General features: G+C 48.3%; 1 protein-coding gene across 1 annotated transcript in view; it reads left to right on the top strand.

Annotated features, from left to right (window-relative positions):
- aplp2 (amyloid beta (A4) precursor-like protein 2) overlaps nucleotides 1-17746 on the top strand; it is a 94840-nt gene that overhangs the window by 41747 nt on the left and 35347 nt on the right. Inside the window, 2 exon segments of the mRNA XM_056283728.1 lie at nucleotides 10929-11102; nucleotides 12518-12647. Coding sequence (XP_056139703.1) covers nucleotides 10929-11102; nucleotides 12518-12647 — 304 coding nt within the window.

Genomic DNA, 17746 nt, shown 5'->3' with positions numbered 1-17746 from the left:
CAATGGAGTCCTTCACAGCAAAGTTGAGGGTGTGTGGAAAAACACGAGTGCGTTTCCAGTGGGTTTTCCGCACAGCTGAGGCCATATTAGCGCCATTGTCCACAATGACGGCACGGACCTCGCCGGTAATCCCCCAGTCATCGGATGTGTTTGGGAGAAGTTAAGATATATTGTCTGTGCTGTGCAGCTACATGGGCCGTCTCAAGAGTGCAAGCTTGCATCTGCCAATTCTGGTCAATAAAATGTCCTGACACAGTCAGATGAGCTCGAGTTGTTCTTGCTGTCCACATGTCAGTTGTTAAAACCACAACGCTTGCGGATTCTAGGGAGTCTTTCAGTGCTGTTGTGACTTAGTCACATAGCTTTGGAATTTCACGAGACGTGAAGGATTTCTACCAGAGATTGTGTGCTGGGGCTTAACTACCTCCATAAAATGACGGCAACCTGCATCAGTCAGTAACAACCATCCTGGCCAGGCTCCTCGTGATGTCTCGGGGCTCTTCGGGAATCATCTGAAAAGGATTAAGGTTTCCCAGTACAAAAGGGATTACAGACAACGGTTACACAAATAAAAGAAGACCTTGGTCATGAAGAGCGGCAGATTTGCACCGTACCCCATCCAGTTGTGAGAGGAATATGCTGACTGAAAAGACAGAAGTTGATTCAGAGCAGACGACGCTCAAGCTGTCAAGGGTACAGACAAAAGGACGGGAACATGCAGAACATGTTTACTGCCATGTGTGTCCTCTTCAGGAAAGCACAAGTAAACTAGGGGAAAAGAGAAGAGATGGCGGCACCTTCCAGTTTGTCTCAGGAAGCAACAGTAAAGACACAATAGCATCGCAGCTAATGCAAGGCATTAACACAGCGCAGTTTCCCTTGCGATTCGCTGTATTAGGTGTCTATCTCTGTCTCGCCGAGTGGGATGGGAAAATGTCTTGGGCCTTGTCGGCAGATGTAATAACTAATAACAGTGCTGCCTGGATATGCTTTGCCTCTGAAAACTCCTGCAACATCTTTTGTCGGACGGAGGCCGGTGTTGCAGGCGAGTTGGGTGCGTGGGCATCTTCTTGTTTTTTTGTTCAGCCTCCTTATAACTTTCAGGGTGTGTTATTTTTAAATGTTTGAGGAGGTTACAGGAGGTGGACAGGCGGACCGGTGCAGCATCGGCAGTCACGTGGACGTTGTACCGGACCGTTGTGGTGAAGAGGGAGCTGAGCCAGAAGGCAAAGCTCTCAATTTACCAGTCAGTCTTCGTCCCGACCCTCCCTCAGCTATGGTCATGACTGAAAGGGTGAGATGGTGGATACAAGCGGCTGAAACGAGTTTCCTCCGTGGGGTGTCTGGGCTCAGCCTTGGAGATAGGGTGAGGAGCCCGGACATCCGGAGGGAGCTCGGAGTAGAGCCGCTGCTCCTTCACGTCGAAAGGAGCCAGTTGAGGTGGTTGGGGCATCTGATTAGGATGCCTCCTGGGCGCCTTCCTTTGGAGGTTTTCCGGACACGTCCAACTGGGAGGAGACCCCGGGGTAGACCCAGAACTCGCTGGAGGGACTACATGTCCAATCTGGCCTGGGAACGCCTTGGGATCCCCCAGCAGGAGCTGGTGGGCGTTACTGGGGAGAGGGATGTCTGGAGTGCCCTAATTAGCTTGCTGCCACCACGACCCGACCCCGGAGAAGCAGCTGATGATGAGACGAGATGAAGAGGTTACTGGTGGTGCTGCTGTGTGGCACTTTCTTCTCACCAGTAGTGCGTCTTGCTGTATTTTCACCTCCAGGTGACAAGGTTCCCACAGTCATGTGACCCAGGCCAGCTAAATACGTCAGGGCTGTTTTTTGGCACAAACTATACAAAAGTAGGGGCGTCCGGGTAGCGTAGCAGTCTATTCCGTTGTCTACCAACACGGGGATCGCCGGTTCGAATCCCCATGTTCCCTACGGCTTGGTTGGGCGTTCCTACAGACACGATTGGCCGTATCTGCGGGTGGGAAGCCGGATGTGGGTATGTGTCCTGGTCGCTGCACTAGCGCCTCCTCTGGTCAGTCGGCACCTGTTCAGGGGGAAATAGCGTGGTCCTCCCACGTGCAACGTCCCCCTGGCGAAACTCCTCCCTGTCAGGTGAAAAGAAGCGGCTGGCGACTCCACATGTGTCGGAGGAGGCATGTGGTAGACTGCAGCCCCCCCGCCTCCCGGATCGGCAGAGCGGGTGGAGCAGAGACCGGGGCAGCTCAAAACGGGGGGGGTAATTGGCCGCATACGATTGAGGAGCAAAGGGGGGGGGTTATTTTTTTTTTAAAAAGAAAGAAAGAAAGCTATGCAAAAGTGCTGGAAACGTTTGAGAGTGATGCAGCTACCCACCTTTTGTATTTATATAATTATCATTATTATTTTTTAAGTTTTTGAAAGTCTTTTTTTTGCCTTGTCTGGTTTTATTTTTTTGCGAGGCACTTTGTGGCATTGTTTTAGAGAAGTGCTATATTAATAAAATCATTATTGTTATCAAGCGATAGGTACCACGAGTAGCTTACGAGTACTGAAGTATCGATCCGATCCCGCGGTATCGATCCGGCCGTTCCTAACTCCAGCCCGTTCTGTCAGCCTCTCAAATATGGCCGCCCACGGACATGCGCGTTGGTAGGGTTGGCCGGTCCAGCCAAAAAGGTGTTCACACTTGCACATGACATAACTCAGGGATGCTCAGCACACGCTGTTAGGTGGGGCACATTTTTTCCACATTTCCACAGGCTGTGTGTGTGTGTGTGTGTGTGTGTTGTGTGTGTGTGTGTGTGGGTTCCTCCCCCCTTTTCTCCCCCATTGTACCTGTCCGATTACCCCACTCTTCCGAGCCGTCCCGGTCGCTGCTCCACCCCCTCTGCTCACCCAGGGAGGGGCTGCAGACTACCACATGCCTCCTCCGATACATGTGGGGTCACCAGCCGCTTCTTTTCACCTGACAGTGAGGAGTTTCGCCAGGGGGACGTAGCGCGTGGGAGGATCACGCTGTTCCCCCCGGTCCCCCCCCCCCCTCCGAACAGGCGCCCCGACCGACCAGAGGAGGCGCTAGTGCAGCTACCAGGACACGTACCCACATCCGGCTTCCCGCCCGGGGACGCCCGACCAAGCCGGAGGTAACACGGGGATTCGAACTGGCGAGCCCCGTGTTGGTAGGCAACAGAATGGACGCGGTGTGTTTGTTTGTTTGTTTGTGCTGCTTTTGGCTGAGCTCATCAGTCACCAAATTGACTCACCCCCTCTTATTGATTGACAAAACACTGTGTTTGTCATAGGCTGTGTCGCCCACGGGTCCCCCCCCCCCCTTCTTCCTGCTGGCTCGGACGTCCCCGCCGGCGGTCAGTAGTCCGGCCTTCGCGTTTGTCACAGTCCTGCGCTCGCCACTCCCCTCTCGGCCCTGCCCGTCGTCCAACTCCGTGTCCGCACAGCTTTTCCCTTAAGTAAACACGCATGTGACCGCAGGTTTAAGGCCATGCTATTAAGTCCCCTGTTGTTCGGGCCACACTGCCGCCCTCACGCCATTGTTACTCTGGGAGAATGAGACACACTAAGCCTCCGGTCACCCAGTAAGAGCCAAAGAGCTGGACTAACAGCTTGTTTTTCCCCCTCTTGTAAAATGGACGGCCACACGGACAGACGGAGGCCGGTTGTCGTCAGTCAGTACGTCTTTCTCCTCTCTCTCCTTCCTGGCTCGCTGCTCCCCGCTCCTTTGTGGATAGAGAGAGCGAGCTGGAGACCAAATGGTTGGAGGATACCAACAGTCGCTGGCCTGTTTGCAGCAGCAGCAGTGTGTGTGTGTGTGTGTGTGTGTGTGTGTGTGTGTGTGTTGAGTTGTAACGATCGCTGCCTAGGTGTCCATTTTGTGACGTATGACTTCCGCCGAGGGGCCAAGTTCTGGTTTTACTGTGGTGTTGGGGTAAAACGCCCGCGTGAACCCACGTCACCGGTTGTTGCAATAATCCGCTTTTCGGTGCTGGAGCCATGACCTGTATCACAACAACGTCTGGCCTCAATAAAACTACAGCTGAGGTATGAAGAGTTTTGTCTGGCGCTCGTCCATTCCCCTCTACTGACTCCGCGGAGATCACCCCCGTCTCTACAGTGTGTGTGTGTGTGTGTGTGTGTGTGTGTGTGTGTGTGTGTGTGTGTGTGTGTGTGTGTGTGTGTGTCCTCAATAAAACTACAGCTGAGGTATGAAGATTTTTGTCTGGCGTTCATCCATTCCCCTCTACTGACTCCGCGGAGATCACCCCCGTCTCTACAGTGTGTGTGTGTGTGTGTGTGTGTGTGTGTGTGTGTGTGTGTGTGTGTGTGTGTGTGTGTGTGTCCTCAATAAAACTACAGCTGAGGTATGAAGATTTTTGTCTGGCGTTCGTCCATTCTATTGACTCCGCAGAGATCATCATCACCCCCGTCTCTGCAGTGTGTCTGAGAGAGGGAGGGGGGGGGGGGAGAGGGGGGGGGTTGTTTGTACATGTGAATCCTCACGGCGGCCTGCCTTGCTTTGCAGCTCATCACACGCCCGTCCGCTGATTACACAGAGCCTCGCTGAGTCCCCGCTCGGCTCGGCGGTGTTTTGTTATGGGCCCGGGAGCAACATTTGACTGAGAGCCTCTTCTAACACTCAGTCAATCAGGTCGCTCTGCTCGGCCATTCCCCCCCCCCTCCCTCCCGCCTGGGTGCTGTGGTGAACGCCCCCCGGTGGTTGTTTCTCAAGCCCTGCGTCCCATTCGAGCCTAAAGTAACGCCTCCGCTCAAAAATGTGTTTTTCTTATGTTTGGGTCCCCTACAACGTCTGACCTTGATTATACTGACTGGTATCTGTGCAGAGTTTGTCACTATAGAGCAGCCTTTTCACGTTCCTCCGCTGGAGGAGAAGCTGTGTCTGCACTTCTATAAAGTCCGAGATTCAAGCGTACCCCCCGGGGCGGGCGAGATTTGGTACATCACAAACCCGAAAGCCAATCGCTGTCTGATATGCAAATGCAGGGCGGGCAAAGAAACCCGAAAGCTCCTGCGCAGAGCGGGCTGGTCGGTACAGAGGAGCAGGTTTGCCTTGGCATAGTGGAAGTTTTGACAACAAACGTGGTAGAGTGTGCAGCTTTTGGATGTAAACCGAACCCTGGAGCTTCCTGCCACTATCAACGGAAACACCCCACCGTGCTGCTGAAACGCCTTGTTTACAGGCACCGAGCTCGCATGCCTACAGACCAGGGGGGCCTGCGGATCTGTCAAGCCCCTTTCAGTGGGGGGTGTTTCCATAACCTAATGCAGTGGTTCTCAACCTTTTTGGGGTCCTGGACCCCCTGCGTATTTTGGATCTACCCTGAGGACCCCTCCACCTGATCTTTGGGGAGGGCGGTTGCAATTTGATAGAAACAGTAGAAACTGCATTTTAAATTGCATTATAGCATTTATTCACTCTTTGGGGCAAAAATAAGAGCTTTCAGTTGTAACTTCGATATAGTTAACAAAACAGGATTCTTATGCAGTAACTTTCAGATATATGTAACAAAACAGAATATGTATTCAGTAACTCTCAGATATATGTAACAAAACAGAATATGTATTCAGTAACTCTCAGATATATGTAACAAAACAGAATATGTATTCAGTAACTCTCAGATATATGTAACAAAACAGAATATGTATTCAGTAACTCTCAGATATATGTAACAAAACAGAATATGTATTCAGTAACTTTCAGATATATGTAACAAAACAGAATATGTATGCAGTAACTTTCAGATATATGTACCAAAACAGAATATGTATTCAGTAACTTTCAGATATATGTAACACAACAGAATATGTATTCAGTAACTTTCAGATATATGTAACAAAACAGAATATGTATTCAGTAACTTTCAGATATATGTAGCAAAACAGAATATGTATTCAGTAACTTTCAGATATATGTAACAACAGAATTTTTTATGCAGTAACTTTTAACAATGCAAACGGGAGCGAGATCTCTTATGAAAATACAATAAATTAGACTTGTGAAACAGATGTAATTAGAGAAAAAAGTCCTGTTACCCTTTATAGTTTAGGTAGATAAAGGTCTCAGTCACATTTGAGTAAAATGATCCTATTTCTATAAATGTCATAGGATCTTTTTTTTTTAAAGATCTTTTATTTTCACGGACCCCTTGCAATTACACCACGGACCACTAGGGGTCCGCGGACCCCCGGTTGAGAACCACTGCTCTAAAGCACAAGTCACCGGGCCTTCACACAGAATTGGTTTTGACGTCTGATGCCGTGCCGCCTAGTGCTGCACGATGTGGCGAAAAAGCCGTATCGCGATTATTGTGGACAATATTGCGATTTGCGATATAATAGGCAAATTTATGCAAATAATACAAATTTGTCGCGTTGCCACGGCGTGTAGCGACTTCCGTTTTGCATGTTTTACACCAGTGTTTCTCAACCGGGGGTCCGCGGTTTTTGTGTTTTTGCCACCAGTCCATCAGCGTTTACCCAGTGGCGCCCCCAGAAATGTTTCATGGGGGCGCCTCGATTCCGACCAGGCTGGCGCGGATCCCTCCTGGTCCGGCGGCGCAACTAAAGGCGTCCAATGTCTTGCTCTCCGAGGGCTGACGGAGTAGTGACATCGGGAGCCGTCGAGACCCTCGGAGCTACAACCTTACGTGCGGCCCAGGTCACCTCACCTTGACGTCCTGGCGGTTTTGAATCTTCGACTACTGCCACTGAGCCAATCCCAGATAGCAAAACTGCTGTGGCCGGGACCCGTCCCACACCCGACACTTTCATCCGGCCCACATCCCTTGTAGAATGATGGCACTTGGGCGCTCCGCTCCTGTTTGCCAGATCTGGGCCAGAACCAAGCCATAGCAATGCCGCATGTGCCACATATTTGCCAAAGGTGGCCCATGTTTGTTTTGTGATATTTGGGCCATATTCACCATTTACCACATGGGCCACTTCAGGGCCACATCCAGATTACATGTTGCCCAGAGCACCGCATCTTTGCCAAAAAAGGCCCACATTTGATTTGGCATATTTGGGCCATATTTGCTGTTATACATGTGGGCCACTTCAGGCTCACATCCATTTTGTCAGGGCCAGAAGAAGGCCATCAGTGCTGCATCATTGCCTGAAGTGGCCCACATCCGGATGCTGTCTGGGATTCCCAGGCAAACTTGGTTGACTATCAAGATAAACAGATATTACACGTCATATAAAAATCTCAGCCCTTTCTGCCAACTTTGGTTAGACCTCTGGTATATAATTACGTCATAACAATGTGAACACGCACAGATATTATTGTATGTTTCACATCCGCTGCTGTCAACCGCTGCCTGTTACAAGCTAACAAACAACATAGACAAATAAAAGATGCTAACTTCACATACCATGCCGATACGCCTGCTAGTGGCCGATTTTGGTACACAAGAGTCTCAAACATGCTCTACGCTAGCCATCTTGATGCGCACCAGTCAGCCTGGAGCAAGCAAGCAGCGGTGGTGGTGGGCGAGGCACGAGGCCTGGGATATTTGCATATTCATAGATCCTGAGTTTCCCAACGAGGGAGAAAGAGTGGATGTGCTTCCAGCCCCTTTTGAGAGGGTTTAAAAAAAATTATTTACTTTTTGTGTGGAAAAACCACGTTAAACAATCTATTAATCATCTCTTTTTAAACTTTAAAAACATGTCTCGAGGGCAACTTTAACATTCACTCTATTGGCTATGGTAGAGTCCAGTTGACCCCCCCCCCCCACCGTGCACACGCATACACCCAAACAGCCACCCTCCTCACCTCCCTTTCTCTAGGATCAAAGGCCTTTTTATCCAGCATGATGACATCATGACGGTCGGGAGGGATCAGTTGTGTCCTTCGTCCGGTCTGTGGGGCTCCCTGATATATTTTTGTCCTTTTTTGGGCGGAGGGCGATTAGCCTTGGGAGAGTTACCCTGACCTACCGTTAAACCCTTTTTAGATATGAAGCACCTCATGAATACTCACAAACTGACAGTCGGTCTCATGTTTAGCCGTACCTTTGCAATGCATTGCATGGGGGGGGGGCACTCCTCACTCCTCACTCCTCCAAAAATGTATGTGAGTGCATTTTAAAACATATGCTGTTGTTTTTTTGCCTTTCTTTAAATTAACATTATAATCATCATTGGTAAGAAAATTTGGCAAAATATATTTTTCCTGCACCCCGGCCGCTGCTCTGCCTTAGCCTCTCCCTCATATTCCGTCACTTGGTATTTGCCCCTGCAGTTTCATTCGAGGTGGGATTTTACAGAATCTCCCATCAGCAGAAATTAAAATAAGATGTGCTGTATCACCTTCAGCTCAGTCAATACGAGACGTACTTGCAGTGACAAACCCAAGGTAACGATCCCGTACCGTCCTGTTCACAACAAAGTCACACGACAGTCGTGCTTGACGTCCGTGACACCGTGCGTGTCCTTGTTATCGTGATCCCCGGAGTGTTACGGCATGCTTGATCTGGACTCATCTTGTGTAAAGGGGAGCTCACGGTGAGGTTTGTACGCAGCAGTTTCCTGTGGGCCGTTGTTGTCGAACCAGATGGGTACGTTGGTGGCTGAATAAGATGAGCATAGCGCACCATATGGTCTGAGCTAACGGCGACATCGCCATGTCGTGTCAGCCTGTGTCACATCCCATATTCCAATGTCCTGTTCGTCTCGACTGTCCTATCTGAGTAAGAGGGCGAGGGGAGGGAGGTGTGAAGCAGGCTTCAGAGATAGAGATGTTCAAGAAAAACAAAACCTCGAGGCTCCAGACACACAATAACATCAACGAACAGGCTAACCCTTACACCACGTCGAGTAGGTTTAAAGCTGCTACGAGGAGTTTTTCCCCGATTCCTCGATATGACACACACGAGCAAATCAGACCATCGGCCAAAAGGTTAGAATTTGCCATATCAGGATTCCCAAATGCTTGTCTTCGGGTTCGGTTTCCCGCAAAATCTGACAAGTCAATTCGCAGCACACGGACGGGATACGTAGCCACGTCACCTCATCGCTGTATATTTTGCAAACAGCTGTTTTTCCAAAACACCACCAGATCTCTTAATGTTCCCCTCCTGAGCAAATGCACCAGCTACCACAAGGGGAACACAGATCTTTGCTGCAAGAGGCAGCGCTTATGCGGAATGAGGTCGTTTTTCCATGGAAGGCTGCCGCTTAGGTCCACAGGGGGTGTGTTAAGTCAACACCAAACCCAAAGTCCTCATGGCAGCTTTAATCTTGAATCCCGGTCATTGCTTGGGGGGGGGGTCCTCTAACATATCCCCCAGGTCACTGGTCCAGCATCCAGCATGAAAGAGGTGGTTATAATATTTCTACAGAGTTTGTCACGCTGTGTGACATCCTTGGGGGGGGGGGGTGCGATAGGCCGTGGCCTGTTGAATCAAAAAATATCAGAGGCAAGCACTGAGGATTTTCCTCTCGCCAGCATCGAGCTAATGCTACCCAAAATCCAGCCGTGTTGACAGCTAATTACACTGTTTTGGACCATGGCTGTCCGTTTAGTTTAGCCAGGGGGTGTTTACATGTGTGTCCAGGGAAAGACAGCCAGACTGGGCGTTCCTGCTTCCTGCTCGGCCAAAGAGGAACTGCAGTGTTCAGTAAATGTGGGTCGTTTCAACAACGGGAAGAGCTCGGCACGGCCGTGGGGGAGCGATGGCAGGTTTCCTCTCTCGTCGTCCACAAGGTGGGGAGGGGAAAACAAATATCAAGTCATTTCCAGCAAACTGTCACAGAAACATTGTGACGGTCCTGTGGCGTCTCATGTTGTGCACTATCTCTGCAAAATGTTTGCCATTCCCTGCTTTGTGCCTGTCGGTACGAGGGAGATGTGACGGTTGGTGGCAGCAGAGTGGGAGTAATCCCTTTTACCATCCGGAGGTGCGACTCGTGCCTTGTGGTTTGAGATGTGACCTGAAGCTTTGCCCCAAACTGAGGATGTCCTGGTCTGCGTAGCTTGATGAACAGGAAGCATCTCTCTCTCTCTCTCTCTCTCTCTCTCTCTCTCTCTCTCAGATATGAGACAGTCTCTTGCTCTCTCTCACTCTCTCTGCCTCTCTCTCTCTCTCTTGCTGTCTCACATATGAGACAGTCTCTCTCTCTCTCTCTCTCTCAGATATGAGACAGTCTCTTGCTCTCTCTCTCTCTCTCTCTCTCTCTCTCTCTCTCTCTCTCTCTCTCAGATATGAGACAGTCTCTTGCTCTCTCTCACTCTCTCTCTCTCTCTCTCTCTCTCTCTCTCTCTCTCAGATATGAGACAGTCTCTTGCTCTCTCTCTCTCTCTCTCTCTCTCTCTCTCTCTCTTTCTCTCTCTCTCACCTCAGCCTCTTAGTCCCTCACAAAGGATGGGAGCAAAAGCAAACAAAACCTTCAAGTGCAAATCCAATCAAAACCCTACTTGCTTTAACCACCAACCCGTCCAAACACTTGAGAGCTGCAGAATGGAGCATTGTTCAGTTCATGTTTCTCTGAAACGCTCTGATTTTGCAGCACTGCAGTAGATTGCATTAGCTGTTCGAGCTTTGGCAGGCAGCTCAGATGTCGTTTCATCACACCCTGTGCAGCTATGCACCATTGGATAGATGTGAGGAATACCTCCTTCACATAATAATGTTGTTCTTTCTTTGCTTTTCAATTGTCTCTATCTATCTATCTATCTATCTATCTATCTATCTATCTATCTATCTATCTATCTATCTATCTATCTATCTCTATCTATCTATCTTTCTATCTGTCTAAGGCGTGGGACATATTTGCATCTGGCCTCTGTGTCACTCACACAAAATTTATGAGAAAGTTTGCAGACTTTCTCACCAAGCAAGAATACGTCCACTTTTTATGGTTTCATGATAAACAAGTGCCTTAACCCTGGGTTCTCTCTCTCTCCAGGCACTGGCAGCCAATGCAGGCACGGGGTTTGCTGTGGCAGAGCCACAGGTGGCCATGTTCTGCGGGAATCTAAACATGCATGTCAACATCCAAACCGGCCGCTGGGAGCCCGACCCCTCCGGAACCAAGAGCTGTGTAGGAACCAAAGAGGGCATCTTGCAGTACTGCCAGGAGGTGAGTCACCGAGGCACCAGTCAGCTTGAATGAGTGACTGTGCAAGCCGCCTTACATTTGAGAGGATGAGTCACTTGATATTAAAGGACCAGCCCACGTTGTGATTTCCAAGAGGGTGTGAACCCTTGCGCAAGTTCTCTCTTCTCATAATTTTGCCCTACGGGTAACACCGCATCGGCATAGCAGTGACTCTGCCTCTTCTGATGCACACAAAAGGCTGTTACCCTGATAACCAAGCTAATACAGACCTAAAAGCAAGTTGTTATTTTCAAAAAGTGCAAATAAAAAAAACACATTTTAGCTTTGGCAGTTAACAATACTTTTGGACCATCGGTAAATTAGCTGAAATACCTGTTGGATTCTTTATAAGGGAAGGTAACTTCAACAGTAGTTCACAACTTTTCCATTAACGCTATTACGTCAAAACCTGCTTCCCCACAAAGTGAGCCGAAGCAGGTTCAACGTAAGCCGTTTCATTTATCCATTGATGGCAATACCTGCCTTTGCCAGCATCACACCACTGTTAGCCTGCCAATGTGTGGAATTTCACCAGAACATATGACCAAGCCAGCAGTAGCCCAAATTAGGGCCTCCATTATCTACTCCAACAAAACCAGTGATGGTATAAGGATGTTATGCTAGTAGGGTGTGCTCTGCATTTTTGTACCCCATCATGTTTTGCCATCACATTTATGGTGTTTGGTAACAGGTGGCGAGGGAGAGCTCTCTGCTTCTTACATCTCTCTGGTGAGGTTACTATTGGCCAGCTACTGATTAAAGACTTAATATTATTTAAATCATCATTATTTAAATTGTAATTATGATTGTAGGAGGTGGAATTGCAATCGTCCACCTTTGTGGCTGCAAGTTTGTTTGTTTTTTATAGCTTTTATTACCATGCTCCAAACGTGGTCCATTCCTATTCAGTCTCTTTTTCCTGTTACTGCCTCTGCTAATATGACGAGGTAGCAGATATTAATGTCGTCCATCACTAATAATGTCGATTAAAAAAATAAAGTGCGTATTTTTTTCTCAGAGAGCGTTTCTGACGGAAGTCTTGGAACATGTTTTATTGATTAAAATCGTGGTTGCGTACAAAGGGAATATATTGTGTTGTCTTTCACGGCTGAACAGATGGTATCTAGAGACTTATAAGCGTGGATTAAAGGATCTCACTCAAGCTCCTCTCTGTCTCTCTTGAGCTCTTGGTTTCTCCCTTGGTCTCTCTCCTACCTGTTTTCCACAGCTTTCTTTGCCCCCCCCCAAAACAGGGAGGCTATCTCTCTCTCTCTCTCTCTCTCTCTCTCTCTCTCTCTCTCTCTCTCTCTCTCTCTCTCACTCTCGCTCTAAAACACAAACACATACACCGAATACCTCTCTCATTTTTCTCCCCTTCTCTTGGTTTGCCCTGACAGATGTATCCCGAGCTGCAGATCACAAACATGGTGGAAGCCAATCAGCCAATCAGGATTGAGAACTGGTGCAAGAAGGACAAGAAGGTGTGCAAAGGGCATGCCCACATTGTGGTGCCTTATAAATGCTTAGGTAAGCCCCCGTACACTTAAAGGTTAATAACAATAATCATTACAGTTGTTGTTGGCGCCACGGTGGCGCAGTGGTTAGCGTGGTCACCTCGCAGCAAGAAGGTTCTGGGTTCGAGCCCCGGGTAAGTCCAACCTTGGGGGGGTCATCCCGGGTCGTCCTCTGTGTGGAGTTTGCATGTTCTCCCCGTGTCTGCGTGGGTTTCCTCCGGGTGCTCTGGTTTCCTCCCACAATCCAAAGACATGTAGGTCAGGTGAATCGGTTGTACTAAATTGTCCCTAGGTATGAATGTGTGTGTGTGTATGTGTGTGTGTGTGTGGGCCCTGTGTGATGGCCTGGCGGCCTGTCCAGGGCTTCTCCCCCCCCCCCCCCCCCCTGCTGCCCAATGACTGCTGGGATAGGCTCCAGCATCCCTGCAACCCTGAGAGCAGGATAAGTGGTTCGGATAATGGATGGCTGGGTGGACATTTGTTGTCCAAAGGTTTAGGAAAGCCAATTAAAACACTGTAAGCAAACCCTCATATCAGGTGGTCCTCATGGTCCCTTCTCCTCTAAATTGGCTCTCTGCACAGCATAGAGAAAGTAGGGATTATGATGCAGTTTAGCCATAGATAGGGGTGGTGACATGGTGCAGAATTGGAGCCTGATTCACTTGACTAATCCTAGCCTTGAGCTGAAGATTGAGTAGGTCCAGGCTGGATGAGAGCTAATGTCTTCTAGGATGGATGGCTGGAGGGGAAAGCTATTATTGTTGGATTGGCTTGTTGAGCAATAAAACACAATCTTATTTCTCACCCTTCAGACAGTAGCCATAAAACTCACACATGCACACAGGGTCAGCCGAAGGGAGGTCCATGAGGAGAAGGAGCGCGCCTCTCTCCACCACTTTTATTACTCCCCACATCTCCATTCGGCTGCGCTTTGACACATCTCCCTCCCACAGTGCTACTGCAATCAGCAATGGCAATCCGATCGTATTCCAGTTTATTAAATGTCAGACAGACCCTGGGCCCTTGCGTTTCGCTTCCTTTCGACCTGCAGGTACGGTGCACTGCAGCTGCCTTTGAGGCTCAGTATGGAAATAATTGAGAAACACCGGTTTGAAAAACAAGTCTTGCCTTTCCTTATCTGGCTCTCTCACCTTCATTCCTACACTAGAAACTCTTCTATGGAGCTTCTCTCAGCCCCCCCCCCCCCAGCTTCTCCTTCGCAAGGTTGTGTTGCTTTTGGGGGATGAGAAAACCATTAGCTGCAGCATTGTACTGTGAAATGGGCAACCATTCTAGAGAGTTTTTGGCAAAGGGAGCGAATGAGGTTTTTGGGGAATTCAGGGGGGAAGCAAATGGCACAACTGGAGCGGCCAGAGCGACCAGGACAGGAATACAGATGATGGTTGACTGGCAGAATTGGACCGACTATGAATTCCATTGCTCATGCCCACTAGAAGTGCTGTGCTTACCCATTAAGATTGTCTCACGATGCCTGCAGACATCTCTCTTGGGTTGAACTTTTCTTTTAAATTTTTCATTTTCTCAAATAATCTGGGCCTGAGGATTTTAATTTTAAATTTAATTAGCTTCAAAAATCTCACCTAACCCAACAGCAAAGCTGCTAACCTTGAAGTAAACTCGAAATGCCTTAGTCATAACATCTTCTATTTTCTCACAACACCACAGATCTTTGTGGGTTTCAGTGAAATAGGCCCAACTGTAAACCTGCATAACCCTCTCTCTCTCTCTTTACCTCTCCACTGCCCAGCATCTGCCTCTATCAATAAGCAATTCCTTTCATTAGGCCTCAGCAGCAGTGCTGCAACTACCACAAAAAAGAAGGAAAATCTCATTACTTCTTCACACATAATTAAGAAGATGGTTGCCAATTCTTGCACATTTCTGTCATCATTGTTCGCAATCCTCTATGTCTGCTTACCCATCAGATTTCACGTTCTGCCGCTGCTGAACAGTGTGAGTGGGGAAGACAGAGGGAGAGTGAACTTAAAGCCGCTGAGTGGGGTCCCTAGTTGATTATGTAATGCATGATGGGAGCTTAATGAAGGCCACTGATTATATGCTACAAGCCACACTGCCCCTTCCGTCACCTCCTCGTGTATTTGCGGGCCAATAGATTCAGGTCCCTCTCTTAACATCAAGTGTCATTAACAAATGACCGGCCTGTGTTCTTGAATTATTCATGAATCTGGGACGATCCCGTCACGTTCCAGAGACTGTAGATATATTAATTTCTTGAAATATGAAGACATGGGCACAAATTGATGAATATAATAAAAAATGGAGGTATATTGATACGGCTGCAAAGTAATTACAGTAGAATTAAAGGGAGGTGAGGTCGACCATAGATGAGGAGGCCATAGAAGTTGGAGGGATACGATTAAAAGGTCCAGACCTGCAACCATGTCAAGTTAATAGGTTTATATGAATAATGCAAGTGCAGAGCAGGGAGCTCAGCAAGCGAGAGAAAGGGAGAGAAAGAGATTGGGTTATAGCTCTCTCCATCGCTCCAGCCCCACGCAAATGGTTCAGTCACAAAACCACAATCCTTCAGTGTTCCTGCCCACCACAAAAGCGCCACAGATGAATGTGAGTATTTGTTCCATCTCACTCTAATCCTTGCGGCACGATGCCTTTGTCACTCGGCAAGGATTATGTTCAAGTTTATATGGTTATTATTATTTTGTCTAGAGTGGTGTGGACAGCGGCAGCATTTGGCTAGTACGTGTGTGCGTGTGTGTGTTGTGTGGCGTGCACAGCATGCCGTCATTGTTACACAATAGATAAAACACTGGGGGAAAATTGGTTTGGGCAATGAAAATTCAGCAGGATGTTGCTGAAAAACAGAACATACGCGCTTGGGAAACATTCTCTGCAAGGGCAAACTCATGCTAACATGAGATAAGCGGAGAGGCAAATTCATATTATATTTCTGATGCTGTGTTGAGATGTTCTTTCAGTGTTTGTTTTTTTTTGTTTTTTTTTACATTTCTCATTTCAAGTGGCATCTTGGTAGTGCTCTCATCCTTTGTTATATTCAATGTAGGCATAACGGGGAAAGCCACTTAACAATCCCAGTTCTGTGGGGCGTCCTTTCACTGAAACATCAGGCTTCCAACTACTTTGCATTTTGTAGACGTTTTGTTACGATATTCTGTTAAAACTTCTAAGAGGGAGGGGTCTCTCTCTTTTTGGCAGCTAGCTAGTACAACACCTAGATCAGGGGCACCCAGGTAGCATAGCGGTCTACTCCATTGCCTACCAACACGGGGATCGCCATTTCGAATCCCTGTGTTACCTCCGGCTTGGTCGGGCATCCCTACAGACACAATTGGCTGTGTCTGCAGGTGGGAAGCCGGATGTGGGTATGTGTCCTGGTCACTGCACTAGCGCCTCCTCTAGTCGGTCGGGGCATCTGTTCAGGGGGGGAGGCGGAACTGAGTGGAACAGCGTAATCCTCCCACGTGCTACGTCCCCTTGGTGAAACTCCTCACTGTCAGGTGAAAAGAAGCGGCTGGCGACTCCACATGTATCAGAGTGGACATGTGGTAGTCTGCAGCCCTCCCCGGATCGGCAGAGGGGATGGAGCAGCAACCAGAACGGCTGGGAAAATTGGGGTAATTGGTAGCAGCAACCAGAACGGCTGGGAAAATTGGGGTAATTGGTAAATGGCCAAGTATAATTGGGGGAGAAAAAGGAGGAAAAAATCCTTAAAAAAAAGATGTTTGCTAAGGTATAGCTGTGATGGATGACGCACAATTTTTCTTTTAGTTTCTCTCTATTGACCCGAGTCCCTACTCAAAGGAATGGATGGAATAGGTAAGTAACGAGCAGGCAGCCTTTATTGTCCACCTGACAGACAGGTCAGCGATGTCACTCAAAGTGGTGTGTAAAATGGGGTTTTACTGCAGGGTTCAGCAATCCACACATGGCTCTTACCTGCTTTGCTTCTCCAATACAATCCCACCAGCTAACTGCAGAGCTACCATGACAAGCTTGCAACTGAGACGAAGTCTGTAGTCAACCACTGTTTGCGATTGATCTTTTGAATTCGAAGGGGTGGCATACATGCAGAGTCTCAGATGCATGTCATATCAGTTTAGTAGCACATAGAAGTAAGAAGGTGTTACAGTGAATATTATATAATATATATCTATCCATCCATTATCCAAACTGCTTATCCTAACTAGGATCTCATCATTGTTGGAGATACGGCCAATGACTGGGGTCAGCCACAAACTTAACTATTACATTTGAATAATGAGTTGGCAGGCAGTCGTGGGTAAAGAGGGAGAAAAGGAGAGGGCTCAGAACACAGCCTTGAGGGGCACCTGTGCTGAGGATCAGGGTGGAGGAGGTGTGGTCACCTAACCTAACAGACTGAAGTCTGTTGGTCTGGAAATCCCGGGTCCAGTTACAGAGGACGGGGTTGAGGCCAAGGGAGAGGAGTTTGGTGGTTAGTTTTGTGGGGATGATAGTGTTGAAGGCAGAGCTGTAATCTACATGAACAACATCCGGATGTATGTGTTGTTAAGTTCAAGGTGGGTCAGAGCAAAGTGCAGGGCAGTGGCAATGGCCTCCTGTAGACCTTTTGGGACAATAGGCGAACTGATGTGGGTCGAATGTGGGGAGGATAGTGTTTTTGATGTGAACCAGAACCAGTCTCTCAAAGCGCTTCATGGCAATGAGAGTGAGTTCTAAGGGTCGGTAGTCATTCAGACATATGGGTGTTGTGGACAGGATGTTGTGTTGCTGTTAAGCCCACTGAGGCAAATTTGTAATTTGTGATATTGGGCTATACAAATAAAATTGAATTGAATTGATTTGATTTCTTGGGGACAGAAATGATAGAGGTGGTCTTAAAGCATGCTGTAACTATGGATTGGGACAGTGAGAGGTTAAATATAGTTGTGAAGATCTCAACCAGCTGGTTGGAGCATTCCCAGAGGACCCGACCCGGTCTGGCGGCCTTCCGTGTGTTCCCTCTGCGCAGTGATTCTCTGACCTCTGTGATCAATAGAGTGAGCACCTGGTTTTCTGGATGGCTGGGGATTTTTGTGGCTGGGTCAGTATTGTCCTTGTCGAAGCGGGCAT

Source organism: Lampris incognitus, chromosome 7 (genome assembly GCF_029633865.1).
Source record: "Lampris incognitus isolate fLamInc1 chromosome 7, fLamInc1.hap2, whole genome shotgun sequence".
NCBI classification, from domain to species: Eukaryota; Metazoa; Chordata; class Actinopteri; order Lampriformes; family Lampridae; genus Lampris; species Lampris incognitus.
Note: the sequence above shows the minus strand (reverse complement) of the source record. Positions and strands in the feature narration are given on the sequence as shown.